The 18,323-nt window shown below is 44.2% G+C and overlaps 1 protein-coding gene across 4 annotated transcripts in view; it reads left to right on the plus strand.

The window, feature by feature from the left end:
• LOC129344633 (coiled-coil domain-containing protein 50-like) overlaps positions 1 to 18,323 on the plus strand; it is a 49,915-nt gene that overhangs the window by 18,591 nt on the left and 13,001 nt on the right. For all 4 annotated transcript variants that reach the window (XM_055001432.1, XM_055001431.1, XM_055001433.1 and 1 more), the window contains exons 4-7: positions 3,502 to 3,631; positions 4,304 to 4,394; positions 14,162 to 14,246; positions 16,384 to 16,502. In XM_055001432.1, coding sequence (XP_054857407.1) covers positions 3,502 to 3,631; positions 4,304 to 4,394; positions 14,162 to 14,246; positions 16,384 to 16,502 — 425 coding nt within the window. The remainder of the gene's footprint in view (positions 1 to 3,501; positions 3,632 to 4,303; positions 4,395 to 14,161; positions 14,247 to 16,383; positions 16,503 to 18,323) is intronic.

Raw genomic sequence — 18,323 nt, forward strand, 5'->3', positions numbered from 1 at the left:
AGCCACCAACTGATTAACAAGACTTTCAAAAAATGCCTGGGAATATGTCTGTCCTACTCTATCAGTGAAGCAAACTTTGGAAGTACACTTGAAAGATTGGGGGCACTTGATTGCCCGAGAATGGGATGCCTCTGACACTCTGTTCCATTAAAAAAAACCATTATAATATTTGGTTAATTAAATGGAGTCCAGAGTTTCAGTGTCACACAAACCTGTAGATTTTAATGAGGCAAGTGACGCAAATCTTGTCATCAGAAGATATAGCATTTTCAGGGACGTTCTCAAGGTTGCTTGTATAGGTGCCTTTTCTTGGCAGCTGTTTGTGGGGAATTGTCCCTTCCACAGCCCAGAGGTGTTGTCTTGTTCATCCCATAATTGTTTTGGCTGCCACCACTGATGCCAATGAATCATTTCATGACGTCAAGACTTCCCCACAGCTGTGATGAAGGGTGATCAATACACTGATCCTTCCTCCCCCAGCCTGCCAGGGACCGTGATGGATGGCTGTTTAGATCAGGCTGTTTTGTTAGGATGGGAAGTTCGTAAGTGTTGGAAGCACATGGCCAGTGAGACCCTTGTGGCATGCTTTGGTGAATTAAGATGCTGTGGTGAAGGTAAAGCTTCCCTTCATTTCTTGCTGTGTCTCACCAGCCATTGTAGAGGGGAAGCCAACATAATTGGCTGCCCAAAAATATGCCTTAGTAACAGAAGTGTGGTCTCCCCCATTTCCTTAGTGGGACTCCATTTCCAAGGCTGCTTCCACATGGATAGCTCTAGTTACTGCTACAAATGCAGAGCCACCCACAGATGCAATGGGGTGCCCAAACAACAGCATTCCTTGCACTTTGCTTGTCTCAGAAACCCCTCCCCCAACGGAGGGATTTTTTGATAAACTGGAATTGCTAGACCACTATAGTGTTATAGAGATCTATTGCCACAGTCTTGAGCTTCCCAGTTTTTATTTTTAAAAAAACAGTCTCTGTCCCTTTTTGTTGCAGAATTAGAAGGGGAAATATGCAGTCTGTACCTTTATTCTCATAACTCCAGAATGAAATTTTTAAAAATGAAAACTGAACGAGTGGATCATGTCAATAAGTCATCATAATGTTGTAACACTACAATAATCTAACAAGTCCTGCTATTAAAGAAATCCCTCCAGTGTGGGGGAGGGGATTGACAGCCCCCAATGGTTGAATCAAGAAAAACAGTGCCACTGTGCAAAAATGTGTACCTTCCCACCCACATGGCATCCTACAGCAGTTTGACTGTGATCTTTCCAGAAAGATCTTTCTGGAAAGATCACAGCATAGTCGGGGGGGGGGGACATGGAAGAAGAATAGAGGATGATGTCAAGTTGCTCCCAGAAATGGTACTGCTGTAAGAAAGACAAGGCAGAGTTAAACCTCTGTGTGCAAACAGTCCTGATAGAAACAAATACTCTCATGAAAATAGTTTCAGGTGATCTGTAGCAGAAGAACAAGATTTGGATCCAGTAGCACCTTCAAGACCAGATACTTTCATCAAGTATCTGACAAAAGGGGTTCTGACTCTCAAAAGCTCATTCCCTGGAAATCTTGTTGGTCTGTAAGGACCCGAATCTCACTCTCACAGAAGGCTTTCCCCCCCCCACCCCTCCTCTTTTCATTTGGAATGGTTTTAAATCAGAAGCTTTCCTGGCATACAGCCCCTGGTTTAGTGACCTTTATTTCAAAGTGGGCAAAAAATACTTGGAGTTAAATTGACTAGACCAAAAGATAGCTTCCTTGAAAACAGCAGCCTTCGGGTCTCCTTGCGAGTGCCCCAGCCTCTCTTTTGAGGCTGGGCTGCTTACTCTCAGATCATTCCTTGAGCTGCTCTGTGCCTGCAGACATATAAAGAACAACATAGCAACTTTCCAGTATGGGAGGTTGCTGCTCCTTGTTCTGGAAACAGAGGGAGTGGGAGATGGCGTGCGAGACGCTGCCCAAGCCATTAGAAAAGTAGATGTCAGGAGGACTTTTAAACACTTGGTGTGCTGTGAAACAGGCTACAGAAATGGCTGGTAATTAGGTTCTTGCTTCCTATTGGAGAAGGTCGCAGTTCCATAAGAGTTTCCTGGCTAGGGATGGTCTAGTTGAAGGGGTGAATAAGCTTGCCGCCTTGCCCGTCGCTCTGGCCCCAGAGGACCAGGAACAATTCCTGCCCTACTTCTAATCCTCAGGGTGCTGGCTGGTTGGAAAAGACACTTCTCTTTCAGGCCAGCCACAGAAATGGAGTGCTAGGAATGGGAGTGGCCTGTGCAGAGTTAGCAGCTAGCAGGGGGCCCTTAGTAGCGGAACAGCTCCAGCCAAAGGAAATAACCAGGCAGCGGAAGGCAGTCAGATGAAGCTGAGTGTCAAGATAGGACAGCAGGTCTAATCATAGTAATAAAAAAAGCAGGACGTAGGTAAGGGAAAAGAGGCAAGGTAAGAGCAGAGCTGGAGGTGGGGCCAGAAGCCGTCATCTGCACCCTTCCTCCTTATTTCCTTCAAAAAGGGTTCTTTCCACCTCCTCACATGCACTGATTTCTCTCTCCTTGCCTCTAGCCCATCTTCCTCCTTGTTGCTTCTTTCTTCAACCCGTACTGCATTTTTAATTAATTAAAATGTGTATAGTCCACTTTTTCCCCCCAAAGAAGGGAAAGGTGACTTAGAAAAGAAAATATTCCAACAGTAAGCATTTCAAGCAGTATCTACAGTTCAGACCATAATTACGCCTGTAAACAGAAGAACCAGAAATTAAGCCCTTCCAAATGCCCTCCTTAATGCTACAGATTTAGAGGTGGGTTTTTTTAGTCAGTAGATTCACATCCTCAGGAAGAAGATTCCTGAAGGTCGGGCCTCAGCAGGAAAGGCCGATGACTGACCTGAGGCAGATTTCATCATCCTCATGGAAGGTACAGGTTCAAGAAATTGCTGGGAGGAATGACGTTGCCACATGGGGGTTTATTGACTCCCAAGCCCAACTCTTTTCTCCCCGTTTGGTGCCAGGAAATCAGCATCTTCAGAGGTGGATGCACAGGCTTTTTTGGCACTCAGGATGAAAAGATTTCCTCCCCCTGCTTTACAGCAGCTGTTTTCTGTTCATTGGTCTCCTCTTTTGTTTACAGCATGCTTAAATTTCTAGGTGCAGTAAAGAAACAAAAGAAGCATCCTCTGACGCTTTAAAGATTAACAAATTTATTGTTGCAGACGGAGGATTCATTTAACTGCACCTGCGAAGTGAGTTCAAACCTGCAAAGAGCTTATGGCACAATATGCTGAAGGCGCCACAAGAAGTCGTCTTTTGTTTTTGCTAAAACAGGCTGGCATGGCTGCTCGGCTGGAATAGGTGCTCTACAGTTTACCTTAAAAAGACAAATCCCAGCCTGTGGGCTCACAGTTTACCACTGACTGGCTCAGTGTGGAGAAGGAAGGGGCACGGAGGACTTCTTCCTTGCAGTGCCCCCTGAGAGCCTTCCCGTCTCTTGCCGTTTTTCCGCAGATGAGCAGCATTACACCTCCAACGTCCAGAAGAACCAGCTGGTTCAGAAGGACATCCAGATCGCCAGGAGGCTGCAGGGCATGGAGGAGGAAGAGAGGAAGCTCCATAACTCTCAGCAGCAGAAGCAAATGTAGGGGTCGTCGCCCTTTGTCATCGCACTTTTCTTTTGGGCTGTTTCTGACGCACTCCCCTTTTGCAAACGGAACAAGCGAATTTTGCATTCCTGGGAATGTGATGCATTTGGGGTTCCAGTGTTGAGTCAGCCGTGGATTTGTAGTGTCACATTTGGGTTGCTTTGAATGCAAGCATGGTTTAGGTGTAACAGGACAGTGTAAAGGGTGATGGCCTCTGTGTGTGTGTGTGCATGCGTGCGCATGTGTGTAGTGGGATGTTGAAGGCAACTGGTTGCTTCTGAAAGATCCTTTCTTTAGTGGGTTTGGATACTGTTGAGAACGCAAGGTGCATGTATGTGTAAAGTGCAATCAAGTCACAGACGCCTTACAGTAGTCCCATAGGGTTTTCAAGGCAAGAGACGTTCAGAGGTGGTTTGCCATTGTCTGTCTGCGTAGGGACCCTTCCTTGGTGTTCTCCCATCCAAATACTAACCAGGGCTGATCCTACTTAGCTTCTAAGACTTAATGAGATCAGGCTAGCCTGAACCAACCCAATGAGACCAACCGAGTCTGACCATTGAGAACTCAGAAATGGCCCATCTAGTGTTCTGTTAATTTTGTACCCAGCCAGGCAAGGAGTGGCTGCTTTAATTGCTTCTTTCCATCTCTCTTCATCCCATTGTGTACAGCGAAGAGAGTGACTCTGAAATTGCCCGTGCCATCCAGGAAGATATTCAGAGGAAAGCCGAAGAGAGTCGCCAGCGGGAGGAGAGAGACCAGGTATGAGAGCACATGGAGTCAAACAGGGTTTTGAGATCAGGAGGGAGCAGGTTGTGGCAGGCAAACATGCCATTTTTGTCAGCCAAGTTATTTCAAGATCATTTTAATAACACCCTGTAGCAATTTAACTGGCTGCTTAGAAATTCTAGGTAGGAGTTCCAGGAGACTTCTTTTATTTTTTTTTTTTTTATTTTTTTTTTTTATATATATATATATATATATATATATATATATATATATATATATATATATATATATATATATATATATATATATATAGTGTAGCATTCAGTGCAGACAGTCTCTGCGGGAGGCACAGCATTTTTTAAAATTTATTTACATCCTTTATAGTCTGCTTATCTCACTTAGACTCGGGTCTCAGTGATATTGACTTACACAGTGTAAGTCAATATCACCAGTGGCTGGGACATCCAATAAACAGTGCAATAGAATTTGGATTGCAGATATTTTGTAAACACATAGACATAGAACAAATTCTGAAACAAAACCTAAACGCTTAAACGTGACATGCTAGATGGTGTAGCAATTACTGGTTAGAGCATACTTACCTCAGCAGACAGTACACACTAGTATAGTCTACAGTCCCTGTCAAGGATTTGGGCCTGTTTGCTGCTGCTTGAGGTGATTGGGGGGTGGGGAGGTGGAGCAGGGGTTCACTGGTCAAGCCTTGTGGGCTGGATAGTTCGCCTTATTTTGCCAGCTCCTGGCCTGGTGACCAGACTGCTTTAATGGCTCCAGGACAGTCAGATGACTTGCTGAACCAAAATGCCTCCTCCCCTGCCACTGCAGCTTAGCAGTCTCCCCACCAATTCTCCAAGCCATTGCGACACCACAGTTGTCTTTCCCGCTGTTTCCCATAAAACTCAAATGTTGCAAACCCAACGGAGTTGCTAGTGAAAGTAGTTCAGAAGCAGTGGGGCTGCAGTCTTGCATGGGAGGAGGATTTCTAATTATTTGGACCCAGGCCTTGTTCTGCTTTGACGTATCCAGTTTGGTGTAGTAGTTTGAGAGCCAGTTTGGTGTAGTGGTTAAGAGCGTGGGACTCTAATCTGGAGAGCCGGGTTTGATTCCCCACTCCTCCACTTGAAGCCAGTTGGGTGACCTTGGGCTTGTCACGGCTCTCTGGGGCTCTCTCAGTCCCACCCACCTCACAGGGTTTTTGTTGTTGTGGGGATAATAATGACATACTTTGTAAACTGCTCTGAGTGGGTGTTAAGTTGTCCTGAGGGATGGTATATAAATCGAATGTTGTTGCTGTTACTGTGCTTGGATCCTTGTGGCCCTGAGAATTGAGCCAACTCTCATGAGCCATGACCTTTCTGTTAAAGAGGTGTTTCCAAATTGTGGCCAGATCAAGCAAGTTGAGAACATTCTCCACTCCTCCATTTTATCCTCGCAACATTCCTGGGAGGTAGGTTAAGCTTTGTGTGTGTGACTGGCCCAAAGTCACCCAGAAATCTTCCATGGCAGAATGGGGATTCAGGCCTGAGTCTCCCACCACACTGATCTCTACTGTGTGCCTGAACCTCTTGACCTGAATCAGGAGGTCGATTTTCTGCAAACTGTTGAGTGGGAGGGGATTAAAATGCAAAAGAAATGCGACAGCAAAATCAGAATGTCTGGTTGTGAAATCTTGGTCAATTGTGGGCACTTCCTGCAGGATATTGGAAGAGATGACACCGTCTTACTGGGTGCAGTCCAAGCTCATAAACTCCTATATAATTTGTCAGCACACTGACAACTATAGAGGGTTATTGTTTTGCCATTATAAAACTTCTTCCTGGAGCCCCACTTGAACTTGAGCATCTAGTCGAAATGAAGAACCAGATGTGGCCCTTCTTGCTTTTCTCATTTTGAACGAGAGTTTCTAAAGTCTCTGCTGAATGAAGAGGCCTTGGGGACAGTTTCAGGGATGGCCAAAAGGCTTATAGTTCAGGCAAATTTAATCAATCGTGTCCTGTTCCAGGTTAGAACTTTCTGCTACAGCAGTTTCAGTCAAAGCGGTCATCAAATCCATTGCACACTTAGTCGAAATAGCAAACCACTTTTGCTTAAACCTCACTATAAGGGAACATACGAGGGGCCTTTGCTATTTTGACTAAGCATTCAATGGATTTGATGGCCCTTTTGTCTGAAACTGCTGTAGCACAAAGTCCTAACTAGGGATGTGTGCTTCGAATTTCTGATTCAGGTAAAATACGCTAATCGGACCCGATCCGTAAAGATTTGGGATATCCGAATCAAAGCTTTCCGAAGCATTCGTAATGCTTCGGAAAGCTTCAGGGCTGAGTTTAAAGGGCCCCACTGCTTCACCCCCCCACCCCCCTGGGGCAACTCCTCCACCCCCCACCCACGTACCTGGCCAGAGAGAGAGCGGGAGGGTCATCAGCTGGGCTTCAGGTCGCCAGGTAAACCCGAAGCGGGAAACCCAAATCTTTTCGGGCTGCACACCCCTAACCTGGAACAGGGTACACAGCACATTAAAGAAAATATTCAAGGGACAGTAGAAGATGCTGAATTTATGGAAGGAATTACCTCACATGGTAAGGAAATTTAAAAAACAGTTATTGGAACTGAAGGAGGCAAAACTGAAGACATTCCAAAGAGATTTAAAAGATTATGAGGAAAAGGGGGTCTATGAATGGCCAGCAGATAGACATGATACCGCAAGTAAAAAGCTGTTTCCTTTGATAAAGCCATTGACACTGATAAGAGCAATCCTTAGATGATAGCCTATCTGGTAACTCATTTCATCTTTCTTCCACTAATAATAACAGCTCCACTTATAGGAGGACTGACAGTAGTTTTTTAGGGAAAACAGGCACAAGGTGCAGAATTCAGGAACCCAAAAGGGGATTCAAGAAAATCCTTTAAAAACCAGAAGTAGTTAATCTTAGTGGGGTGAACCTTCCAGAACTGGAAATACCAGTATTACAGAAGGGGTTCTCATTTGTTGCAGCACATCGACATGATTTTTTAAAAATTAATGAAGAAATCCAGCAATTTTTCAGAAAAACTAGGCTTGCTGATTTCTTTAAAGATAAGGACAAAAAGATGAATGCCTCATTAACTAATAATCTCAGGTGAGCAGCCGTGTTGGTCTATTGTAGAAGAGCAAGATTCGGGTCCAGTAGCACCTAAAAGACCAACTAGATTTCCAGTGTTTGAGCTTTGACTCTCGAAAGCTCATTCCTTGCTCATTCATTAATAATATATTTAAATCAAGAACTACTTCAGCCGCCACCACCCCTCCACTTAATAATCCAAGGGTTATGGTTTTTCGGGAGTTAGTTTTGGAGGAACTAAAGAAATTAACCCATATAAAAATACCAGTATGGCATAGTTTAAGAGAGCTTTGTGCTCTTAAACGTATCATTTTTCAGTTGATAAAGGAGGTACAGTTGTTATGTGGGATGCAAATGATTATATTAAGGAGGCATATAGACAACTGAATAATACAGTTACAAAATAAGTACAGAGAACCCCTCTGCTTATATACAGAAATTGTCCAAATTTTGGATTGGTTTACATGTATTTGATGTTATAGACAATGGTACCAGGTCACTTGAAAGATGCCTATAAATGTGTGACATCCCCATGTGTTTAAGTGGAATTGTTCTTTACACATTTTTACAACGGGAAAGTACTCATATATGTAACCAAAGTTAATAGATTTTAATGCACAGATTTTAAATGCAATTTGAGTAAAGATTTTGTAACTTTATTTTTAGCTTCTTTGATATTGACCTTGATATTTTCATATCCAAGGTTTTTTTTCTGTTTTTTTAAACATCTTTGGTTCCCCCCCCCCCATGTTTTCTACAGCAGTATTAAAAACAGAACTTGTCTCGAGGGCTGACAAACTGATTACACTTTTATTGCGATGTCTCAGTGTGCTGGTTTTTCCTAGACTCCGCCGCTCCCCACTCCAGTGGTTAAAAGGAAAAGGCAAGCAATCATTGTGGGATGTTTCTAGAAGCCACTAAATAGATTTGGTTCTGCCATTCCAAGTATTTGTAAAACCACAGCCTGATTTCCCCCTATAGTTAGTGGCTGACCACAACTTGGCTATAAAATGTCTGCCATGCTATCCGGATTTGTATCTAGAGCAGTTGGTGACAGAAACGTTAGGAATGGCTGCATCTAATAAAAGCAGGAAATCAAAGCTGGAAGGGTATTTGAGATAACAAATGTGTATGCTTTGTGAAAAACAAAGCTCGCAGTCAGTCCCTGTTGCAAAATGGACTTCACCCCCCATCCCAAGTGCAGGCTGGTGTTTCATTTGTTGATTTTGGAGAACAAGACCAGTCTGGTGCTCTAGTTGTGCCCAGCTCTTTTGAGCATTGTTTCATAAGTGACTTTGGAGAGAGTCAGGTCTCCGTGTTCCTGTTACGTTCCATTGTTTGTATGCCTGCAAGAAGTGGATACAACAGTGGCCTGAACATACTTCCATCCTAGATTTCTTGCAGGAAGGATTTCTAGATGGCTAGCTTCATTTTGCTTTTGTTAAGTTTCTTTTAAAATTAATTAATGTTGTACTGATTGGGTGTTTGTGCAGCACAGTTTGCAACAGTTTGCATGGCAGAGGGATGAGAGCAAACGTGTTGCTCATCCAGTCTACACACAATAGAGCCGGTGTGGCATAGTGGATAGAGTGTTGAACTAGGATCTGGGGAGATTTGGGTTCAAATCCCCATTTCTACCATGGAAGCTTGCTGGGTGACCTTGGGCCCGTCACAAACTCTGAGCCTGGCCAGCCTCATAGGGTGGTTATGGCAAGAAAACAGAGGAGGGGAGAATGATGTTCTTAAGCCACTTCATGTTGCAACTGGGAAGAAAAGCGGGCTGTAAATAAATACAAATGCATGAATATAAGCGTGGTGCAGGCAGGCGTACTCTTTGTACGTACATGCATGGGGCACTGTGCTCGCCGTCTGGTGCTCATGTGTAGGCAGGACCAGTACCCTCTTTCCTGTTCCCCCTCTGTATGCACTGTTGGCACCCTGTTTATGTCTTCTGAAGAGGGCTAGTGTGTTCTCTATCTAGTGACTGCAAAGAATATATGAGTGGATCCGTGGTGTGGTCTATGTAGATTTAGGCAGGTCAGAAATGTTTCCCAGTGTTGTCAAGCTGGGGGCTAGATAGGAACTCTTGACTTCCTTTGCTGAGCTCTTGCCACAAGGCTGCTGGTGGCTGTTCTTGCGTAGTGTCTGCTGCCCTCTCGTGGATGAGACATTCCCCTTGTGACTCCTTGTTCATACTCTCCTTGGAAGAAAATCCAGCTGTTTTAAGGTCCGATTTTGACTAAGCTAGACAGTTGAACACTCCGGGAGGTTTCCTGCCTGTTTTCTGCAGCTCTCCAGGCAAGAGTTTTGTTCTCTACCTTTAGCTAACCTGCCTGTGACTCCAAAGGACATTCAGGCACTCTTTAAAGCCGTACAGCGCTGCTTGCTAAGCTTGTGGTGTCCTTTCTCCTTGCACTGTCCTCAGGCCAGTTGCCTGGGAATCTTGATAAACAGACAGTGCCAGGGCCCTAGGTTTTTACAGGGCGTGCCAGTCAGATCAGGCAATGTCCTCTCTCATCCGTACCTCTTTTGGGGGTTTCAGAGTGCAGTGCACATTTTATACCAGTAGTCATAACAGCAGCCATCCCGGCAAGGTTGTAATGCTCTTATTTATTTAGCTATTTATTTATTTATTTAAATGTGTATTCTGCCCTCCCCGCACCAGCAGGCTCACATTCGCAATGCAAATGTGGATTTGAAAAGTGTTGGTTGTGCTCTGAGTTGCCCAAAAAGTTCATGGCTGCAGAGAAACGTAACACAGAGACTTCCTGACTCGGCTTCATGCTGTTGGCACAAAGCTTCAGTCATCTTCACTGTGAACATCTGACCGCTCTTAATTTAGGCACCAAAAGGGGCTTTTGTAATGTGACTGAGTAAGCTAGCCAGCCCAGGTTTTTCTGTTTCCATTACCAACCGATGGAAAGAAGTACTGCTTCAAGCCTTCCCGTGAACCTTCAGAGTTAGAACGAACGGATACTGCTGCAACCATTAGTAACCACCCCCTGCTTCTTTTTGTGGAGGCTGTTCCTTTGATTAATCTGGTTGAATAAAGCCAGGAGATCAGCGTGCCGTCCCTGCTTTTATACCATTCGTATTTCTCTCTTCCTTCAAGGGACTTGATGCACACCAGATTCCTGGGGGGGGGTCTCCTAGCCAGGAAGTGGACAGGATCACGCCTGCAACCTTGGCAGCATTGAAACCTGTTTTGAGGCCGCTTGTCAGCCGCTCAACCTCCCCTCCCCTCAGTACCTGCATCTGAATCGAAGAGACAAGCCCTCTTCAGCCTTCTGAATTTTTTTTTTAAAGGACTTAAAGTCCGTAGGGGGAGGCTTCTCCAGTAGAATTTTTACTCCTGAATAAATTTCCTTTTGACCTTGTTGAACAAGCAGAATGCTTCATTAGAAAGAAAATGTGTTATCTAGTTTATGGAGCCTACTCTTGCATGTCAATAAAATGACATGGCCACGTGAGGCTGAAAACATGCAAAATATTAATATGGGGCAGACTTTCTTGAAATGAACTTCACATACAAGCAGAGATGTATCTGGAATGCCCAGGCTGAGGGTGGGGGGGGGAGTGCCACACAGAGATCTTTTGATGGCAGTCTGACCCTTGCAAGAGTTTCCTTTGTAAGAAATGTATGTTTCTTGACCTTCTGGCTATGATGGGATGTATCCTGAAATCATTAGCAAGCAGCTAAAGAGGATCCTACACTTGAGAATTGCCGTAGTGCAACTGCTGCGCTTCCTGCTGGGTCTCAGCCTCTTGAAAATAACACAAATGTTTTCTCCACTGTGGAGAGGCTGCTGTTATGACTGTTGGTGCTAGGCAAATTGACTCTCTGCAGATTTTGCAGTGCCCTTTTACATGGTTGCCACTGAGCAGAAGCTTACTTGGAAGTGGCATCCAATCATTAAGGTGCATCTGTAGGAGCCTTGTGGCTGCAAGCTCAGGTTTGCACCCACTTACATTTTAGTTTTAAAGGTAAGTTTGAACTGTCTTGGAGGATATGAGAAAGGACTGTAGAAAGAAATGCCTGGGATGCTAATTCTCCTTTAAATTGGGGGGGACCATTCTTGCCATCTTCTAAGTGCCTCTCTGTACCTGAACACAGCTTGAAGGAGTGGGATCCCCACTCCTTGTTCCTTGATCTGTGGAGGAACCAAAGCTCAACGGGAAGGGCACATGCTTTGTACATGGGAGGCCTTAATGAAAAGGCTCTCAGGCAAGACCACTATCTGCCAATCAGGAGAGACGGACGAATGGTCTTCCTCGGCAAAAGGCAGCCCTCATACATTCATTTCTGATTGGGGAAAGGACAAAGGTGTGCTTTTTCTTAAACCAGGATCTCAAGGAAGCTGCCAAACTCAGCATTGGCCATAGATATTGGCTTCCTGAGAATTTCTGCTGATAATTGACTTCCTGAGAATCTCTCCTATCAGATTGATTGTTTTTGGAGAAGTATGGAAGGTGTATGGAAGGCCAGTCCAAGCAGCTGATTGGGGCAGGGTACACACTGAGCAAGGATTATGGACCCCTTGTGTGTGTGATTGTTTTGTTTCTAATGAAAGTGTACATGAAGGGCTTTGAGTGTTCAGGAAAAGAACTATATGAATGAGTAGTTAAGTCTTTATTTCAGCAGAACCTTAGTGATCTTATTCATGTGGTAAAATGTGAGAAGTCAGTATAGGTTTAACCCTGTTACCGCTGGTAAAGGTGTCAACTACAGTCCAGGGCCCAGTTAAAGATATAATTAGATTTTGGTAATGAATCTGCACTACTCCGTAATGTTGCAGCTTCTGTAAGGAACTATAGCTTGCAACTGTGATCTGATGGCAATGTTTTAGGTGTGACGGGAAAGCACTTGGTAATTTTGCTTGAGGCACATCAACGCACTGCTGGTGGAGTTCAGATCTTCAAAGACAGAGGAGTTGCTGGACCAGATTTCTGCCCATGCTGAGTAGGAGCAGATGAAATTATACAAACTAAGAAAATCTAGGCACATCTGTGTAATTTGCATTGCGCATTCAGGTCATGGGATTCCACTTTCCTTGGCACTAACTTCTGATATTTTGTTAAAGGGGAAGATTAAACACCAGTCCTGTGTCACGTGTGTCCATCCTGCTGGCTTGGTGTTCTATCATCTGCACACTGTTTGGCACATATGTGCAAGGAATAATCCAGGCATAATTAAAGAGAGAGAACTACGCAACTAGGAACAAACGACCTGGCTGAGGCACTTATTTGTGTTCTTATTAGATCGCCTTTTGGCCTTGGAAGGCCCCCGGGGCTCTAACGAAGTTAAAATGCAGAATTACAAGCAATACAATTCAATTAGTAGCATCCAGTTTAGAACAGTCAATTTATAAAACATCAGGCACCGCACAGCCAAGCAGGCGCCATCCCTTTGTCAATTTAACTCAGAAGGCCTTCCAGAATAGAAATATATTGAACTTGTTCTAGAAGATTGGTAGGGATTATGCCATGCTTGTCTCTTGAGGGAAGGAATTACAAAGTTTAGCAGCTGCTAAAGCCTCCCTACAAATTCCAACTGCCATCCCTTCAAATAAAGTCAGTTCTTCATGGCCCCTGTGCAGGCGCACCAGTGGAATCCTGTACTTGCACAGAGCTGTTTCCTGCAGAGGGCACACTTGATAGATATCAGAGCTTGGGTCAGCTGGTATGGGTGGAGGCAGGCCTTGAGGTATTTACAAATACCCGCTTTTAAAAATCTTGGTTTGTTCCCTTCCCTGAGACCGGATATTAGAAATCTCTCGTGCCCTGGATTCTTCTCCATCTTCCTAAGCACACGCAAGGTGTGAGGAGAAGCTGTGGCTCAGTGGTAGAGTGTCTGCTTTGTGGTGCTAAAGGTCCTGGGTTCAATCCTGGCATCTCCAGTTTGAAAAAGATCAGGTAGCAGGTGATATGAAAGTTCTCCTATCTAAGTCACCTGGAGAGCTGCTACCAATGAGAATATGTAGCAGTGACTTTAAGAGACCCAGGGGCTTACTCAGAAGGCAGGTCCATGTATTCAAGGTTTGTTTTCACCCTGCTCAGAAGTTCCCCTTTGCAACATGTCAGTAAATGCCAATTCAGTATACAAATGCAGAGATGCATTGACTGGAGTTCTGGGGTTTGAGTATGAAGGCAGAAGTCCGGTTCTGGCTGGTGCCTGGATTGAAGACCTGGGAACTATTTACATATACGTTGTTCTCAGTTTCACATTGGAAGAAAGGCATGATAGAAATGTAAGAAATAAATGCACAAGGAGGTTATCATAATCTCAAATTCTTTATCTGCCTGGTTTGCTTGCAGCTCCCCAAAGACCAAGACAAAGGCTGCCAAGAAATGTTGTTTCATTAACAGGCCAAACTCAAAAAGGCAAAAAAGTAAAAGGTGATAAAATTAAAATAGAACTTAAAGATTTCCAGATTGGCCACAGACGGAACTTTCAGTTAGTTATCCTCGTGGGAGGGTGTTTTACCAGCCAGGTGAGAATGAGAGAGACAATGGAGGAAGGCCACTTTTGTATCTGTTTTTAATTTAGAACATTTATATCCTGCCTGGTTTCTATTTGGCCTCCAGGGCTACTCACAGTCATCAAGTGGTCAACAGTAAGTATGATGACAAAAACAGGTGGAGTTTGGAAGTACACCTATTCTGATTTTCTGCCATGCACAGGAGCTAGCCAAGAGGTTGCAAGACTTAGAAGAGGAAGAGATCCGACGGCAGAAGCAGAGGTTCGAGAACTCCAATGGCGAGAAAGGTAACCGGAGCTCAGAACCGAGTCTGACACTGGATAGCCTCTGCTTCTCTGAATGCATCTGCATCATACAGGTTGCCAGAGCAGAGTCAGGGCGGAAGGAGAGGGCCCCACTTTGAGCAAGTCAGCTCCAGCTTAACATGACATGTTGCCAAGCCGAATAAGAACAACACAAAGATGGCGAAATGGCCTTCCCTCATTGATTGCCCCCAGCATCTGTTTTTGCAAAGATACGCTGCCTCTGTGCATGAATTTAGCTATCAAGTTAGATGCTTTTTGAGAGAATTTGTCCATTTGTTTAAAAAAAGAAAAAACGCCACCACCTAAACTAAGAGTCTACATTCATATCAGTAATCCCTACAGCATCCATAAAAAAGGCAGGCCAGTATGATTTATCTCCATGCTCCATCCCCACAGTGGGTTGGGCAAGCTGAGGGTGCCTTGCCACAGGGCAGATGTGAGGTTTGAACTGGGATCTCCTCACATTCAGGACCAAATTGTTGGGGGTCTGAGAGAGGATCCCATGAGTTGTAGTTGAGTCATAACAAGCAGCTGCCAAGGGGGCAATATGGAGTAGGGCTTGCAGTTCTGAGCAAAGATGGCTTAATTCTTCTCCCTGTTTCTTCAAATGAAAAGTTCTCTCTTTCTCCCCTCCCCAGCTGCTTTAAGCCCTGGTAACGGGAGTGGTGGTGGATAAGTATCCATATTGCACCTGTCATTTCCCCTAAACCCTGGGACCAAAAGCCATTGCGACAGGGGGCCGTTTCAGTCAAAGAAACGTTAGGGGAAGCCCAACACCAAACCATATCTGCTTTTTTCAGCTAAATTATTTGTTGAGATACCTGATTGTGGATCCCTGGTATGTGTAGTTTTGCCAGACTGTTATGCTGCACCAGTTCACAAGTAATAGCAAGCATTTTTTTACTTTCATGGGCAGTGGTTCTCACAGACACCTTTCTGCATTGCCTCAGCGAAACAAGAATTCCTGAACACAGCAGTGGAACCTCAGCATGGGGCCTGTTCTAGAGTGCGTAGTCAGTTCACACAATGAACCGTTGCCTTGCTTGTCCTGAAAGCATATCAAAATCACACCCAGCAGTCTCTTGGGGCTGCGTGGTGGCTGGACCAGTTGTCTGCAAGAGACACTTCACTGCCATAACTTCTGAGGAACTTCAGGATCCCTGGAATGTAAAGTAAAACTGCTGTTCTAGGACACTCCAGCAGACCTCTGAGTGGCCTTTTCTCAAAAAATGAGGAATTTCTTACAGTGTACAAACTTGCAACCTTTGTCTCTTCTTGGCCTTCTATGCTGGCAGTGACACTTTGCTTCTGCAGACTTTCAGTGACTTGTTCATAATTTCCCTGATTATAATTTTGAAAATTCTTTTACAGAATTATGCAATTCCTTTTCCTAAAGCAAAGCTCTTTTTTATAAGCCAGTTGCTATAAGAGGCATAAGAGGCAAAAATATGAGGCTTACTTTTACTAGTGTTCTTCACATTCAACCTGTTAGGCTGTTGTCTCTAATTTGTCTGCTTGCATTTCCCTGTATTTCTCATTTAAATAACAAAAGAAAAATCCTGACAGTCATCTCCTACAGTTGTTAGCCAGATTCTCCCAGGAAGCCCACAAGAAGATTATAAAAGCAATAGCCCTTCACCCCTGTTGCCCCCAAGCAATTACGGTATACCGCCTCTGAATATGGAGAAGTGTCGGTAGACCTGTCATTTGCAAAATCCCCTAATTCCCTTATAAAGCCATCTAGGCCGGTTTGTAGCAGTAGTATTCATTTTACTTGTTCTTCTGCACCACTTCTTTCAGCTCTGTGATACCCTTTTTGAGGCCAAAACTGCTCAGGAATCTGAATGCAGCAACATCAGAGATCTGCTGAAGGGGGTTGTTGTGATATACTGCCTGTTTTATTTTCACTTCCTTTCCCTAATCATCCCTGGTGTGGATTTTGCCTTTTTCACTGCTTTTACTGTGCTTCTACACCCCACAGTGCTTGCAGTCCTGCCCTGTTCCATGGAGAGAGGGGTAGTAATCTTTGGAGATAGTCCTCCTCTGCACCATCAGCAGTACACACAGCTGCCATGCCCTCTTTCTTCTGATGCTTGTATTTTTGTCTTCCGGTGTTAAGGTGATGACGCTGAACCTCTGCATTGGGCAATGGCAAATTTGGAACTCCAGACTCTGGAACAGCTCCGCCAAGATGAAGAACTAGCTCAGAGACTGCAAGAAGAGGAGCAAGCTTCTATTGTGAGTGTCTACCCCCTACCTCTTCTATTTCTGAATCAGAAATGCAACTCATTTGGTTAGCAGTGGGAGTATTGCCAAACCGGTTAAACACGTTGCAGATTTGGTTGCTAGAAGAGAGAGAGGATTCCGACGGGCATATTGGCTATCTGGTGACTTGTCTGCCTATTGCAAAGGTGGTGGGCATTGCACACTCTCCAGATAAGGCTGTAGGGAATAGTCAGTGACACAGCGTATTTCACAATTGCTGATTTTGAAAAATGTAGTTGTGAGGTCATCTGAGAACCAAATTTAGATCACTAGAAGATTCTGAAGTTCAAGCCCACAGAAATGACTGTGCCTTAGAACAATTAATCATGGAACCAACTAAAGGGGAAACCAACCCCCAGATGAATCTTGAATGGTTTGCCAGGATTTGGTGTTGAATGCCGGTACTGTCAAAACCGCTCAGGAACCATGACCTTGGTTAACAAATCTAGTATCTCTGTGTTTTGGTGAAAGTTGCCCAGTAGTCCACAATGGTCACCTTTTGATTTCAGAAGAGGAAATCTCTTGAAAATTAAGGGTATTAGTTAGAGGGAATTGAAAGAATCCAAGTCTGTTCAGGATGCCTGGAGGTTATTAATAGAAACTCAGCTAATATGTAAGGAGCGTGGGGATTGACAGTTGAGCAAAAGGCAACTAACGTCAAATGTGGGAGAAGTTCATAAAATTATGCATGGTGGATAGAAAGTGCTTTGAAAGAACTTCCTTCCTCTCCCATAACAACAGGCAAGAGGAAGTCCTTCAACTTAATTGATTGAATGATTAACTCACATGAGATGATGACCTCTGGCACGTATCTGTGGATGTCCCACATTCTTTTTTAAAAATAAATTTATCAGCTCCGATAATTAGTAAAAATATTAATTAAAAATTAGGAGAGCATAGTCATGGATTACATTCTTTCTTGGAGTAAGAGAAATCTACCAACAGCTATTAGTCGTCATAGCTAAACAGAACGTCCAGGTTCAGAGGAAGAATACCTGTTGAGTACCAGTTGGTGTGGACAAACAGCAGGAGAGGGTGTGTGTGTCTTAGTACCCTCCTCGCAAGTTTCCCAAATGCGTCTGGCCAGCCTCTCTCGGAAACAGAGTGCAGGACTAGCTAAACCCACCTTAGCCTGATCCAATAGGATTACTCTTCTGATCTTATGAAATTAATACATCGTCTTCATTTTAATTGATTCATCTGTCAGATTTAAATAATCTTTATTTATCAAAAATAAAATTAGTGGGCACATTGATGACCAAAAGCTGATGAGGAAAACTCAGCATGGGTTCTGTAAGGGAAGATCTTGTCTCACCAATCTGTTAGAGTTCTTTGAGGGAGTGAACAAACAAGTGGACAAGGGAGACCCGATAGATATTGTTTATCTTGACTTCCAGAAAGCTTTTGACAAAGTTCCTCATCAAAGGCTCCTAAGTAAGCTCAGTAGCTATGGGATAAAGGGCCAAGTCCTCTTGTGGATCGAAAACTGGCTAATTAATAGGAAACAGAGAGTGAGTATAAACGGGCACTTCTCACAGTGGAGGGTGGTGAGCAGTGGGGTGCCACAGGGGTCGGTATTGGGTCCAATGCTTTTTAACTTGTTTATTAATGATTTGGAATTGGGATTAAGCAGTGAAGTGGCTAAATTTGCAGATGACACGAAATTGTTCAGGGTGGTGAAAGCCAGAGAGGATTGTGAGGCACTCCAAAGGGATCTGTCGAGGCTAGAAGAGTGGGCATCCATGTGGCAAATGAGGTTCAATGTAGCCAAGTGCAAAGTAATGCACATTGGAA

The sequence above is a fragment of the Eublepharis macularius genome, chromosome 17 (genome assembly GCF_028583425.1).
Source record: "Eublepharis macularius isolate TG4126 chromosome 17, MPM_Emac_v1.0, whole genome shotgun sequence".
Lineage (NCBI taxonomy): Eukaryota > Metazoa > Chordata > Lepidosauria > Squamata > Eublepharidae > Eublepharis > Eublepharis macularius.